The sequence below is a fragment of the Falco rusticolus genome, chromosome Z (assembly GCF_015220075.1).
Source record: "Falco rusticolus isolate bFalRus1 chromosome Z, bFalRus1.pri, whole genome shotgun sequence".
Classification (NCBI taxonomy): Eukaryota; Metazoa; Chordata; class Aves; order Falconiformes; family Falconidae; genus Falco; species Falco rusticolus.
Genome location: NC_051210.1, coordinates 27353184 through 27369246, shown reverse-complemented (window position 1 = coordinate 27369246; position 16063 = coordinate 27353184). Strand labels below are relative to the sequence as shown.

The window sequence follows — 16063 nt, the reverse complement described above, 5'->3', positions numbered from 1 at the left end:
TTTCAGATAAGGTTATAGGCTAGAAATGAAAACTTTTAAGTAATAAATAGGAAAGTTGAATGTACTTAGAGGGGGAAAACTATTAAACAGTGTGTCAAGGATAACAGATGTTCTGTTTCCAACATGTGAGAAATTCTTAAAATTATAAATCAATTATTGATAAGAATTCCTTATCTCTCATGTCTAATAACTAGTCTACCAGAAATTTGATTAAAGTGTTATATTAAAAGATATAATTGGATGAAAAGATTGAAGTGGAACTATTAAGTTCCTAATATTGTACTATTAATCTTCCCTATTTGCTGTTTAATAGTTTTAAAAGCAGTACATAAAAGGGTGCAAGCAGAGTGGGTTTTTTTCTTTTCTGTTCATTTGGCTCTGTTGAATCTAACTTTGCATGCTTTGCTGTTTTTTGCCCCCTTTCTCACTTCCAGGAAGAGAGCCCCCTGAGTGTGTCTAGCCCAGAGTGTATTGGTACCTGGCTGCATTACACCAGTGGTGTGGGTACTGGGCGTCGAAGACGCAGATCAGGGGAACAAATCACTTCTTCCCCTGTCTCCCCTAAATCATTGGCTTTCACATCCAGTATTTTTGGCTCATGGCAACAGGTTTTTAAACTTTACTTCATTAAACATTATTATGCATTCCAAGCAACAACGAACTGTCTTTAAGGACATCTAATCCCTTGTTATGGATTATGTTTGAAGGAAATTGTCCACTTGTTAAAATCAGTTCCCGAGAATGTTTGGGGGGAAAAAGAGCAAGTGCATGTTTTTCCACTAAATGTGCCATACATTTTCCTAAAAATTTGGTTTCTTTATAGGAATTACAAATGTTATCACAGTAAAAAAGACTTAGTCTACTCTCTAATGAAACAGACTTCTGCTTTGGTTTAGTTGTCCTTTAAGACTTTAAAAACAGCATTGATTAATTTGGTGGTAGGTAAATTGAAAAACTTTTTTTTTTTTAATAATTGCAACCAATACCATTTCAAATAATTATTTGGTACTTCATACTGCTATTCAAAACTTGTTTTGCATATATCATATTTTCAGTGGCCTGGTATTAACTATTGCAGGGAAAAAACTCTAGCACTAATAATTCTCGCCTTCTGTATCTGGAGGTATCTGAAACTCCCAACACGGGACATCATCCATTGACTTGTACAATATTTTGAAGATTTTCCTAAATGTTGTGGGGGGAAGGCAGGAAAAAAAAGAAACAGTAAATTTTCTTTTGAAGTACGAGTGAAGTTCTAAAGATTGTTTAGTATGTCAAAATATTGTTTACATGTATAACAATGGATGGTGTTCTGTTAACCATATCCTTTTTCTTTGAAAATTTTCATAATTTCTTTTTATTGTGGAAAATTCTAAAACTATTTACATAGGAAAAGTTTATATCAGTAAAGGCTGTGAGCATCTGAAGATTACACTGATTGAGCCCATGCATGGATCAGTGATTGTATGGTGTCCTCAATAGCTTGTCTGTCTTTCCTTCCCTCCCCTCCTTTTTTCAATACAGGCGCAGTTTAGGAGAGTGCGTTTGGTAAAATGAAATAAAATGTCTCAAATGTCTGTTCTCATATTGGTCTTGGTCTGTGTCCTTTCTCATTCTGAATGCTTGCTTTGCACCACTTCATTGCAAGGAACTCATATGTGAAATGGACTCCCTTCAGAAGGGGATATTGCATGATCTTTCATGTTTCCTTTACATATTTTTACTAACACTTATCATACAGCTTATTAACATTTGTATGTCTGAAACAGGCTGCTGTATCAAGTTAAATGGATGTTTCATGATGCTGTTCTACTTTCCCTTATTTTTCTGTTTTTTATATCCAGGTCCTATCAGAAAGCAATAGTAACTTAAGAACACCGAGAACTATTCTGGAACAAAAGCAGAGTGGTCTAGGTATGTGCCTACAATTGAAATTTTGTTTGATGTTAGCAGCTTTCCACCTGCCCATTGTTCTGTACAGTTGTACGTTCTTTGAATAGCTTTTATGTTAACAAGACCCCGTAGTACATGTTACCAGTAATATATGCCTAGTGTCTGCATATGAACAGGGCAATTTTTCTGCAGCAAAAGTTTAATAGAGAAAACTATTTGACATTGTTCACACTACTGACTCTGTACTGGTCACAACAGGTACACAGGATCATTTTTAACATAAAGTATATTTTTAAGATAATGTAATTCATGTCTGAGCTTTTGGGTTTTGCAAGAGTCTTTGAATTGAAACGGCCTGCACTGGAAACTGTTAAAACACTTTTCTTGAAGATCAACCTTTCCTACTGTGGGCAGTTGATGGAACTGAAGCTGTTTCATCAAGGGGGAGGGGGATGGGGAACAAACCTCAAGTTTCTTGATAATATCAGGGGTTTTGTACACATTCCCTCTCCTAAAATCAGTTTCTTCCTTTCAGCATTGGAATGAATCATGCTATAATTCAATTAATTATTTCAAATTCTTTTAATTCAAGTGGTGCTTTTCTGTTGCTTCTTTGAAACAGGCATACATGTCTTGTATGTAAAAACATGAAATTGTGCACTACTGTAAATCAACATTGCATTTTTTTCTTTTAAGTGTGTCTTTTCATGGGAAAAATGAAGTGTAAAAAATGCATAAGCTACATGCATAGACTTAGAAGTAGCTTTTACTTTCTTTGTAAATATTGTATTTTTTGTATGTCTAATCTTTCTGTGATACTTTTCTCCCTATTATATTTTTCCCTTAGTAAAATGCATACATCAGGTGCTCTTGTTTATATTGTGTGCTTGCTAAAGTTAAATAACTTTTCTTTTGCCAATGTGTGACACAATATGGCTTGTGGAAGTTGTTCTATTTCTGTGTGTAGGTTAAGGTATTACATTTGGCGTGAAAGGCTTTTGCCACAGGCCTGGCACCAATTTATCTTGCCTGTGATTGGTCACATGTGCTACTAATGTTTCCCCTCACTGGGTCATTAAAAGTGATGAAAGGAAGTATCCCTGAAGAGAGAGTTGATTTTCACAAAAAATCTGCTGCTACTTATCTAAAATGTAAAAGATAAGTTCTGAGTGAAAAACCACTTCTCCTTTCAACTAGTAGTCAAAACTAAAGGAAAAAAAATGCAACATTTTTTTCCATTTTGTTCATTGTTGTACGTAAATTTCATTTGTGGTAGATGGCTATAAAAATTATGTTTATATTTCTGTCTGTGGCTTTCAGTGATTCGTTAAAACTCCCATCCTAGTGGCAGGAGTGTATGAGTTGTAACAAAAGTACTCCCACTTTCATGGAGATGTACAAAAGTCTTCTCTGGAAAGGAAGTCAAGCTAAATTTGATGGAACTTTTAGGTATTTTCAACTTACTGTCAATTATGGTAGCTGAAATACGAATATAGTATTTCCAATTTGGGTAACATTTTGTTGGGGTTAGAAGAGGAAGATTTCCATATTAAGGCTCAAGAAATGCATGAGTACTTCATTGCAGTCTGACATTTCAAAAGTTGATTTGGATTAAAGCAATGAGCAGTATTTTTCCAGTTTATATTTGTTTCAGAACCGCTGGTTTTAAAACACACAACTTTCATATCATCTTCATCTTGGTTTTATTTTGTTGTTTTGGTTATGTTTACATTGATGCTAACTGGTAACTTTTCTTTACCAAAAGTGAAAACAGGATAAGGACTCACTTTGTTAAAGCCAGTCCCCTCTTTGCACATGTAGCAAAGGGTGCTGTGTCATGAGTAGAAGCACAATAAATTATGATAGTTTCAGCCTACAAGTACCACTCTGACATTACAAGCATATTGTGAACCTGTCCAAGGCACTGCCAAAAGCTGCCTTTTGTGTGGTAAGAGCCATGTGCTTGCATGCTGCATGCGTCCCCAATGTGAATGGACGAACACCTGGTTGTTGTATGTATTTTCTCTAACTCCCATCAGGGTCTCACTGTGCGGGCCTGTTTAGCACCTCAGTGCTCGGGGGTTCTTCAAGTGCACCTAACCTACAGGATTATGCTCGTACTCATCGTAAAAAGCTGACTTCTTCTGGCTTCATAGATGGTATGTGCACACTCTCGCACATGCGCGCACAAACCCATGTGCCACATTAAACTTCTAAAGATAAGTCCTAGGTTACTGATTTTAATGGAATCCTACAATCCTTTGCCTTAGTATTAATTGAGTTTCTGTTGCTTCTTTATTGCCCGTAGCTTGCTTATATTTAACTTAATAGCATAGTTAATTCGTGTTTCTGTCTTGAAATGAACACTAGAGCTCACAGACTTGTAATGCGTGCCAGGAGATTTCAGGAAGTGCATTTTTTTAAGTAAGCTGAAATTTCAGGTTTTAAATTATTTTTTCATTTTAAACTTCAGGTTTTATCATTACATATTGATCTTGAAATGAAATTAATTACTTGGAGCATATACAAGGAATTAAAGAAATTATAAACTAATAAGTATTGACAATGAAAATTTTAGGATTCCTGACCTTTTTTCCGTGGGGGTTGGATTACAATGGAGCAGGAGATTTTTAGTTTTGGATAATCCAGGGTAGAGAAGGAACTCTCTCACTCGATTTCAGACTGTAAAGATGCCAAAGCACACCTTTATAACTCTGAGGTGAAACAGTATTCATACTGTTTTCCCCCCAGTTCACTACTCAGTGTTCTACTCTAACCTGATATAACCTTGTATGCCAGAATCACCAGCTCATTCTGCTTGTTTTCATACACTTCATTACACATCTAGTAGTTACCAGCAATCCAAAATTTCTTCTTTTTAACCCTTATTTAGATTTTAGCCCTTTTCCTTGGTCCCCTCTGCATGCCACTCAGTTCTAATACCTTCTCATCTTTTCTTTTTTGTTCTTTCTTTCCTTTTTAAAAATGTCCCTCTTTTGGTAGCTGTTACAAATTTCAGGTACCTGTTTTTCTCTTTCTCAGACACCACACGCGGTTCTGCTGTTAAAAGGTTTTCTATCTCATTTGCTCGACACCCAACCAATGGTACGTTTTGCTTTTATTTTAAAAAACAAAAACAAAAACAGAAGGTTCCTTGCTTCATCCCTTTTATTTTTATTTCAAACACGGGGTGTACAGTATCATCCAGCCGTCTGTCGTTCCTAACTTCAAACACAACTCCAAATATATTTGTAATCATTAGATATCCTAAATCCCTTCTTTACCATTCATTAGTATAAATACAACATCAAAATTCATTCCTTAGAAAAATCCTTAAAAAAATTGAAGTTCTACTGTTAGTCATGATCTCTGTAATAAATTATTCTCCCCAATTTCTTGTGTGATCAGAATGTATGGTACAAGATAAAACCAGAATTAAATCTGATCTTTATTGGACATACACTTCTTGATAGCTGCTGCTGCTTCTTTGTCTTGCTCCTGCTGAGCCTCCTGGTTCTAAAATCCTGAGTTTCCCTGAGCCTCCTGATTCTAAAACAAATCAATGAATTGACAACTGGCATTTATGACTATCTTCTTGAAGTGATGCCAAGTTAAAAAACTAAAGCAGAGCTTTGGTTCCATTCCTGCTAAATTGCTATATTTATCATCAGACAACAATTTATTTTACCTTATCGTACTTCTCTGTTCATCAGATGTGCAAATTACTTAAATATTGCACTAAAAATCACAGCAAGATTGCTGCCTGTTGGTTACATTGACCTCTTGAGCTTTAAGAGTGAGAGTTAACTTGTCTTCTGTCTACCATAGTTACAAAAAAGTCTGGTTTAACACACAGGGCAGAGGTATGTCTTTTTCTTCCTTAGCACAATATTTTGTACATACCTTTCTACATGATTAAATAGGCCCAAAATGTATCCTGTTCATGAAAAGTAGACTGTCTTCAGTATCCACCAGATCTTAACATAGCTTTTCCAGATTCCTTAATTGCAGTTTTAAGGTGTATATGACTGCTAGCTGAGTACAGTGATGGTGATATTACTGAAACTGCAGTGGAAATCATCAGCATTTTTGTGTTAGATTCGAAATATATTCGCTTAGAAACAAGGTTAAAAAAAGGGCTGAGTTTTTGTTTGGCTTTGCTGAGAAGCGAAGTAGTCCTTTATTACATTAATTTGGAATCCATAGTGACTTTTTGCACTGCAGTGCTTCTTGAAGGGAAACTGCTATAGTAAAGCTGAATTAATACTATTGAGGCTACACAGTCTTGATCTAAACAGCCAATTCTAGTGTGCTGTTCCAAATAGGGAAGTTAGGAGTCCATTTTTTAATCTTTAGATTCAAACCAAGTATTTCCAAAATATAAAAGGTTAGAAAGTAAGAGCTGCATTTTAGTATCAGCATCTAATATGATTACTTTATGTTCCATTTAGCACTACCTTTTTGTGACTGCATTCTTTAAAAAAGAGTCTAAATTGCTTTTAATGAATGCATTAATTGTTCTGATTGATTTAATACAGTTTTACCACACATCTTTTACAAGATTAATGCATGCTCCTATGAAACCTAAGTATATTTCAGGTTTCCAAGGGTTCTCCACTAACATAAGAACATTGATGTTGTTTTGTCTGTCCTCTGGACTATCATTTTGATTCTCCTTGTCCCTCTCACTCTGTTTTTTCTTGGTTTTTATGTTATTACCACACCCTCTTAACTCATTTCAGACTACCCCCCATCTTTAGTTCAAGGAACATGGTGAAACAAGTATCTTCTGACAGTGCTTTACCTTATTTTCTGGGCCTCTGCAGAACCCACACCTCTTTAGGTGCTGGTCCATTTCCTCTGTGGAATTTCTAGGCTCCAGTGGTATGTCTCTATAGCTTCTAAATGTAAGACAGCAGGGTGGCTTTTTGAGGTGCTGCGTTAACCCTTTCATTGTCTTGCCTTTTGATGAGGACAGTGCTTTAAGAATAAAGATAGCCTAAGCTCAAAGGCTGTTAGTTTACAGAAACAGCTTTTTAAAAGGGATACTGTCAGGCTTCATCATTAATATTCAAATCTATTTCTCATAACATCATAAAATATTTATCATAAAATATTCAAATAAAACACTGCAGATAGATTTCCAGGGTATCTTTTTAGTCATACCCCTTAGATGCAAAGATACTACAACAACATGCTGGGATATGGCTATCTGATGGCAGAATTGTCAAAACTGAACAAAAGCCTATGGAGGGAAAATTCCTGAAAGAAGAAAAATGTTTTCTTTTCTTTTTTTGAAGGGTATGGGTGTATTTTGAAATTCCTTTTTAGTCTCCAGTAAAACTGCACTATAACAGTATTATTAAAAAAGTTAACCTGACATTGTCCCACTATGTTCTTGGCAAAATTAAAAAAATAAATCCTCATTCAAGTGATAGTGACTATTCTGTCACTATTTACTATTTACTAAAGTAAAGAGAAATCTTGTATTTTATTGTAATGCAAAGAAAGGGTTTGCGCTTTGCATGCATGCATAGTTATTTAGGACATTAATATGTATGCCAAACATCTTAGTGCTTACACTGAAGCTTAGCTACTGCCTTTATAGGAAAAGAGAAATTAAGTATGTGGTGGTGTTTCTTTTGTACATAAAGACCAAGTCTCCATGAAATGCAACATTTTATTTGTAATGTAAGTGAAGCTGACATAAATACACTTCAGTTGACTGTATATTTGAAGCAACTGTCCCTCAAATTTGAGTATGGCCAAGGTGGTTCCAAGTATACATACAGATATTTGAGGGCTGAAATTCTGTTCAGTTACCTTCTCTATGCAAAACAATAAATGGGGAGTGAATGGGGGAACAGTGGATATCACAGGAATATTGATGCTTATTATTTTAGGGGAGGGAACAGTTCACAATCATAATGCTATCTCTAATAAATGTACCTTGAACTGAAATTCTAAACATTATTTCATTCACTATTGTTTCTTCATTTAGAAATCTTAAAATTGTAGCCACTGTAAATTTACAATATTGATTTGCAAAGTTGTAATGTTACAGCTGTATGTTGAAAACACTAATGGATATACTTTCCTCTACTGAAATGCAATTGGATGAAGAGCTTTCCATTGAGTTACCAAACTTGCATCACCTTAGAGAACTGCAGGGGATTTTTTTCCAAGGAGTTTAAATACTTTTTAGTATGTTAGTAATAATTGATATGCATGGTTGGTGTATGATCAATACTAATGCAGAAAAGCAGAGTCCAATAAATTTTTAGATTTTGGGTTGCTGTACTTACCTGTTCTAATATATTAAATTTCTAGTCTTTTAAGTACTGTTTTTAAATGCATAAAGGTAGGTGTAAATCTGTTTTACAAAGTTAAAACATGTAACCTTAAGGTACAGAAGTGCTAACAGCGGTTTTCTTTTGATATTGAAGGCAACAGTTTGTTTTCGCGGAATACTGAAGATGATAGAATGTGGATTCTGCAGTTTATTTCTTGGAATTTGTAGCATTTTTAGCTCTTGTTTGCTAACAGTTGACAATATAGCTATCCTGTTTTACTTGCATGAATGAGTTACCTATTTAGTGCTGTGCAGGTATCAGAATGAGTAGGAGAAATCCTGTCATTTCCTGACTGGTTGTTTTGGGGTGTTTTTTTTAGTGATTTCCTAAGTATGTCTTGGAGGAAAGTTATTTTCATGAACTGATTTGGTAGTAGAGCACAGCTGTAAAGTTTGAAGACCACTTTATGTGTACATGGGATTTGTATCCCATGGTATGTTACATGGTACCTTTAGTTGAGTATGCCCTGAAAATTGGCACATCTTATTCCAACTCCTGGAATATGTGGTGTCCATGATTTCAAGAGTACTATGTCTGCATGTGCTGATTTAAAATAAGTACTTCTAATGATGCTTTAATACTTGTCTATACAATAGCTTAAATCCTGTCTTATGTTTGGAAATCTTTTTTTCTTTTTATTATTTTTCTTTCAGGGTTTGAACTATATTCCATGGTGCCTTCTATTTGCCCTTTGGAAACGCTACACAACTCCTTGTCTCTGAAGCAGGTGGATGAATTTCTTGCATCTGTTGCTGCTCCATCAAGGGAAAATCCACAGGAGACATGTACTGATTTTAGTTTGTAATTATTTTCTCTTTAAATTGTTAAATATTGTTTCGTTAATCTTTCCAGTATTTTACAGCTAACACGTAAACTAAGAATACTGCTTTTAAAAAAAAGAAAGATGTATATAAACCATAATTTTAACTTTTGCAGTGTGAACACTTTCATGGAATTAACGTCTCCAGCTGGGGTAGTAATTAAGGTTTTAATGAAATCGTAATGGGTTTATTTCCTCACATTGAGAATTTATCCATACTGCCCACACTGTGAGCTGAATTACAAGGAATGCTTTTTAGTGGGCATGCAGTATTTTCAGCTTTATACTGTTGTACTGGCAGTAGCCTCAGCAGAGCAGTGTTGCCTTTTACATCTTAGAACGGTTATTTCCTGCTTCTTTCAGTATTACTTGGGCTTTCACCTGTGGAATGCCTTGCAGTTACTTAGTTTTTTAGTAGGTTTTGCTGCATGTGTAATCTTTAAGGGATCTCGAAAAGAAATGCAAACTGAATTCTATCCATGTGCGTGTCTCTGGGAAGGTGACTTCAGATTGTGATTCTACTGCTGTGTCTTTGGAAATGGTTTCAGTTAGGTCAGATTTACCACGTAGTAGGATGCTTATAATTCATGTGTCAGGTGACTGAAAATCATTCTTTCTGAGGAAATGTCTAAAGAATCATGCTTTGATCAGAAAATTTATACTTTCTAGTACTGATACAAAGGTTACCTTGCTGTTAGGATTTTTCCTTTTTCTTTCTGTTATCGGATTTTTCCCTTTTCCCCCTGTTACTTTGGTTTTATACAGTTCAGATTTTAATTGGCAGCTAATTTGATAGGATAGGCCTCCTATATCTGAGAAGGAAGATAAACCATTTAAGAAAAGTGATGTTACTGAAAAAAACCTCAAGGAGGCCTACAGGTATTTTAAAGTTCTCAGCTATTTAAAATTATTTGTTACACTGGGTAGGAAGTTTATGTGTTTTCAAAATCAGAATTTAGAGTACACAAGACAAAAAAATACTTCTGAAAAACTCATACTTCTGTGGTGGTCTGGTTGTCACCTTTCTGCGAAAAAGTGGTTGGAAATTAGACCTGATAGAACTGAGGTCGTAGGTGCTTTACTCTCCTTCTGCTTTCTTACGTTTGGAAGTTATCTAGAGAATAATGTATTTCATGCACTTCCCATAGGCATTTTGGACAAGTGCCTAATCCAGTGCAGTCTTTATAACCTATGAGAACTAATGTTTTTGGTCTTCTGGCAAGGCAGCTGTTACTGAAATTTGGATCAGCTGCCTAATCAGCATGAAGTTACTGTGTCACTTTCTGAGGTAAAAGGGAGATTTTTAGATTTGTGTTTCACGCTTTGAAGTATTGACACTAGAGTCCAGTATCAGCAGCTGAGCTGTAGATTGTGTGAGTGTGGCATCCATATTGCTGGACAGATACACAGTTCTTTGGCTGCTATTTTTGACGTTTTATTCAGGTGAGAGTATTTTTGTTATTCATGATGTGTATCTTTTCTCACCCATCCCCAACCCCCATTTCAGCTTCTCCAACTTACATGATTCCACTGTCAGGAAGAAAAATTTCTTTAAATACATATACCCCTGCAAAAATTCAACCAACACCACTTGAAACTTTGCCTGAAAGGCTAGCAATAGAGAAACCATCCTTATGTAAGTAACTTCTGTCAGAGGCAGAATGGCTAACTTGATTACATTATTTCTAGCAGTAGGATCCTTTCTTACATATTACATAATTTCTTAGCACAGCTATTTCTTAATGTTCCCTGTCTATGTAAGTGAAGTCATTTTATGGGTCAACGAGAACTCAATAGCATTCCACAAATAGTTTTAGCAGTAAAACTGTGTTACTAGTTACTTTCTCTTATGCTCTGAAGTGTTTGAAAGAATTTCTATGGCCTGAAAATTCATGGGGTTTTGTTTTGAAGTATGACAGTATTTCCAGCTCTGTCCCACATAAGACAAGCCAAGGAAATTTATTTATTCAAATGGCAGAATTTCCAAGATGTTTTCTGAACATATACCATAGAGTTCTGTGACCAGGTTCTGTCTAAAGCTGCCAGTAACATGATGATGTAGTCAATCATCAGTATATTCAGTCTGAACTGTTGGCCAGCTACACTGCTTTTGGATGGTTGTGCTGTTTAGAGGGCCTCTAGAAAAAAATCACATGGCGTTTCTGGTTTCATTAGACACAGTGTAACTTTGTGTGTGTTTCTGTGCTAGGTAACTTGCATTCTTCTTGCTTTTGATGCTTTTTAGCATGGATATTCTTAAGTGTAAAACCTAATACTTTTTTTCTTTACCTTTACAGCTGCCCCTGGGTCTTTCGTTTCTAATGTTAAGCTGTCTCTTGAAGAGGTCTCACTAGATGTAGAATTTAGTGGTGAAACTCTTTCGGAAAAGGATTGAAGTTGATAAGACAAAACTGGAAGCAACTTCTTAAACAGTTCATTAGCGTGTGTTCAGCTAAATTACTGAGCTTTCAAAAGCCATTCATGTCTGCAGTTCATAGTGCACGTAAGACTTAAGTTTATACGTGGTTAACTAGTGTGCACACTACATATTTAGGTCAAATATCTTATTTTCTAAAACATTTCAGGAAATATATATATCAATTTGAAATACACACCTTTAGTTGAAAAGCTGCACCTGAACCTCTTCAGTGTCTTCAAATATTTACTGTAAACCTGTACAAAAAGAAAATACCAATGCAGTGGTATGTGTTACAGTGGGTCTGTTGATATTAGTGTAACAAAGGCATTGTCTGTTGTTATTATAAGCTTCTATTTTCAGGAGTTTATAATCTCCCAGTGAATTTCTTTCGTGGGCTGAAATGTAACATGCATCTTGGCTAGAAGCTTTTTTTTTTAGTTTAACTACATTTCCAAAGAGATCACTTTTGCCTGGTTTCGAAGATAAGCAGATATTTTCTGCACTTGAATTATTTTATATCATGTATGCTGCAATAATTAGGCATGATGGAGTGAGTTAATGTATTGTCACTTTTGACTGTTCTTACTTCTATTCTGTGTTTACATCAGACCTGTAACATTCAAATACACCTTCTCTTTTGTTGTTTAGTATACATGCTTGTATACGGGTACCTGTATATCATCCAGTGGATAAAACTGTCTTTTCGATAAAAACATATAACCTTCTTTTGTTTACTAAAAAGACAGTTTTATTTGCCTTGCCATATGTTTCTACAAAAAGGTGATACTAAAAAGCAGGTTTTGTAAAAAGAGAAATGGTTACAGCTGGTCTGCTAGTAAGTTTATCCTAAAAATAATAAATATTCCATCTACGCTTTATTATCATCCCTTCAGAGTAGAGAGAGACTGTGGTCTACCAGAACTCAGTGCTTACTGTTACAAAATACTCAGGATTCATCATAGCCTGGGAATTTTCATACCTCTCTCCTTCCAATCTAGGTGGTTGGCAACAACTCTCATGTGAAATCTTTAATGGTTTTGGTTGGTTTTTTTATAAGAGCTGTGAAAAGCATTATTAAGTCAGTGGAACTCTGAGTTACTGGGTTGTGCAGAGAATCATCCAGTCTCAGCAGTTCTTGTGTTTTTATCTGTGGCATGAAAAATTATTGAATAATCATAATTATCCCAAATCAATGAAAATAATGTCCCCTTTTGTAAGTTCAGGTGGCTGGTTATTAATAACAGATTTCACAAACTACAAGTTGGATAATTCCTTTCACATTTAAATTGCAGAACACATCACTTTCAAGTAATATTTTTAAGTAGGGCTCTTACTCGTCTCCAGAGCCCTTGCAACTATAATTACATTCATTTCTCCATAGGATCTGTTTTCAGTGTTTACCACACATGAAATGGCTTCAGCAGACTTAATTCTAAAAATGCTGGTTAAATACCAAAAATATGAAGGGTTTCACAGCTATATACTTAAAACATTTCATTTTCTGTAGTGTAATTGTGTTATTCACAGTGTTGGTCTTGCGCACAATTGAATGTACTTGTTTACTATTTTTAAAAAAATACTGTTTAAGTATGCACATCATTCCAGTCAACCAAAGCTGTGGCATAATTTTTTTTTTAACATGCTCCTAAATAAAAACAAAGTCTCTGGCAACTTCTATCCATTTTCTTTTCTTTTAAGAGTGTGTGAAGTACATGGGGTAGTTCACTCAGTAGACTTAGTGGAAAACAATTTAGAAATAAGCCATGAATATACAAATAACCCAAAATTTATCTTGGTGGTGAAGGACATGACTTAAAAGAAAGGAGGTTTTATCATTTTATGCTGTAATCACTCCTCAAAAGGTAAGTGGTAGCCACACATTCTGCAGTGCTTCCTTCTGTTGCAGAATGGTAACATTAAATACAGAACCGCTGTGAGTGTTTTTCAGTTTCCTATTACTAATCTGGCAATGAGGCAGAACGTGGGCTGTACTGAGCTGATTTGAACCTAATTTTAGTCCAATTTCTTTACACAATTGGACTCTGTCTCACATTAAACATTTTGAACTGTACATCCTACTCCAACCAGCTTTCACAGAGGTCAGAGAATCACAGAAAATCAATTGAATATGACTGTAACTCCCAAAATACTACCACCCTGAAACATACTTCAAGTAAACATTTAGCATTTCCTTCAAAAATAAAGCATCATTACCAAACAGACCAAAACTTTTTGTAAAAACTCCTAAAATTATTTTTAAATCTTGTTTTATCTGGTTTATGTTTCCTTATTATAATAAAGACATAAATTTGAGTTCTCTGTATAATTATATGAGCAAGTAAAATTTGTAAAGAGAAAGCAGATGTGCTTTCACAGTTCAGATTTGGAGGAATCCATATCAAGACTATGGAGGTATGAAAACTGGTGTAATAACAAAGCAGTCCAGAGAGAGTATTACTTTGGAAAACAGATTCTGAATGAAAAAAAATAGCCAAACATCTATAAATAAAGCAATAAAATCCAGCATACTCTAGACCATATGCTGTATTATCTCCATCAGGTTTCTAATTATTCTTTTTTAAATGTTACAGTCCTGTGGTCTAATCAAATACAGTTCCGTCAGGATCAGCAAAGACTCAGTATTCCAGCTCTGAAGTTCCCTGCAAAATAGCTAGTTGGAGGTCTGGCTCAGACTTCAAAGGATGTGCAGTTCTGTCTCTGATTCCTTTTTTTAATGAACAAGCTGAAATACCAAACAATGCAAGAGCCCTGCAAATCATCTGTACTTTGGAGACAAATTCTATTTGCAGTTCATACTGTAGAAAAATCTTGGAGAGATGCAAGTTGTGTGTGTGAGTGGCATCAGATGTAGGCCTTTGAGTAGGAGGATGAACTAATTATAGAGAACATACCATAAAAAAGATAGAAGCTGGTGTGGAGAAAACCTTACAAGAAGCTTAAAGTCTTCACATTGATACAAAAACAGTTCTAACACATACTTGCTTAAAAAAATAAATACAATGGATTAAAACATTTCTCACCATGGCACATCATGTATGAATGCAGTATGCAGAAATACAGAAATACACTTCCAGTCCAGAGGAGGAAGCAGGGCAATAAGTAGGACTGCAACCCTGGACTTCAGGAGAGCTAATGGCCCCTTCAAGAACCTACTTGGAGGAATCCCATGAGTTATCACTCTAGAAGGTCGGGTGGTCCAAGACAGCTGGCTAATATTCAAGCATCACTTCCTCCAAGCTCAAGATCGGTGCATCCCTACAAGTAAGAAATCAAGCAGTGGGGGCAGGAAGTCTGTATGGAGCAAGGAGCTTCTGGCAAAGCTCAGAAGAAGGAAGTTTATGGAATGTGGAAAAAGGAATGGGCTGCTTGGGGAGGAATGCAGGAATGTTGTCAGAACATTCAGGGAGGCAATGAGGAAAGCTAAGGTCCATTGGGAATTAAATCTGGAGAGGGAGGTCAAGGACAACAAGGGCTTCTTCAACTGTATCAGTAGAAAAAGGATGACTAGGGAAAATGTGAACCTGCTGCTGGATGAGGTGGGTGCCCTGATGACAAAGGACACAGAGAAGATAGAATTACTGAATGTTTTCTTTGCTTCAATCTTTACTGCCAAGACTGGCCCTCCAGTCTCCTAGACCCTGGAGGCAAGAGAGGAGGTCTGGAGGAAGGAAGACCTTTCCTTGGTCAACGAGGATCATGTTGGAGATCATTTAAGTAAGCTTGATAGACACAAGTCCATGGGCTCCTACAGGATGCACCCCAGAGTGCTGAGGGAGCTGGCAGATGTTATTGCTAAGCCATTCTGCCTCATCTTTGAAAGGTCATGGAGGACAGGAGAGGTGCCTGAGGACTGGAGGAAAACTGGTGCCACTCCGGTCTCTAAAAAGGGCAAGAAGGAGGAGGCAGGAAACTATAGGCCAGTAAGTCTCGCCTCCATCCCTGGAAAGGTGATGGTATAGCCCATCCTGCATGTTATGTCTAAGCATGTGGAGCAAAAGAAGGTTATCAGGAGCAGTCAACATGCATTCATCAAGGGGAAATCATGACTGACCAGCCTGATAGCCTTCTATGGTGGACTGACTGCTGGAGTAACTGAGGGGAGAGCAGTGGATGTGTCTACCTTGACCTCAGCAAGGCTGTTGACACTGTCTCCCGTAACTCCCTCACAGGTGAGCTCAGGCAGTGTGGGTCAGGTGAGTGGATGGGGGGTGGACCGAGAACTGGCTGGTGGCAGAGCTCAGAGGGTTGTGATCAGCGCTGCAGAGCCTGGCTGGAGGCCTGTGGCTCACGGTGCTCCCCAGGGGTCAGTGCTGGGCCCAGTCCTGTTCAGCTTGTTCACCAGTGACCTGGGTGAAGGGGCAGGGTGTCCCCTCAGCACGTTGCTGATGGTGCAGAACCGGGAGGAGCGGCTGATGCACCAGAGGCTGCGCTGCCATTCAGGGAGACCTGGTCAGGAGAGCTGGGGCAGAGGGACCTCATGGAGCCCAACAAAGGCAAGTGCAGGGTCCTGCCCCTGGGGAGGGACAGCCCCAGGCACCAGCACAGGCTGGGGTGACC

The 16063-nt window shown here is 36.8% G+C and overlaps 1 protein-coding gene across 14 annotated transcripts in view; it reads left to right on the top strand.

The window, feature by feature from the left end:
* PPIP5K2 (diphosphoinositol pentakisphosphate kinase 2) overlaps positions 1-13160 on the top strand; it is a 53694-nt gene extending 40534 nt beyond the window's left edge. For 7 of the 14 annotated variants that reach the window (XM_037373423.1, XM_037373424.1, XM_037373420.1 and 4 more), the window contains 7 exons: positions 435-608; positions 1845-1914; positions 3933-4052; positions 4936-4998; positions 8900-9031; positions 10574-10702; positions 11364-13160. In XM_037373423.1, coding sequence (XP_037229320.1) covers positions 435-608; positions 1845-1914; positions 3933-4052; positions 4936-4998; positions 8900-9031; positions 10574-10702; positions 11364-11461 — 786 coding nt within the window. In that variant the 3' untranslated portion in view covers positions 11462-13160. Of the gene's footprint in view, positions 1-434; positions 609-1844; positions 1915-3932; positions 4053-4935; positions 4999-8899; positions 9048-10573; positions 10703-11363 lie in introns of all 14 variants that reach the window. The other 7 variants (XM_037373429.1, XM_037373430.1, XM_037373431.1 and 4 more) reach the window with 7 other exon arrangements.
* Positions 13161-16063: the final 2903 nt, after the last annotated feature.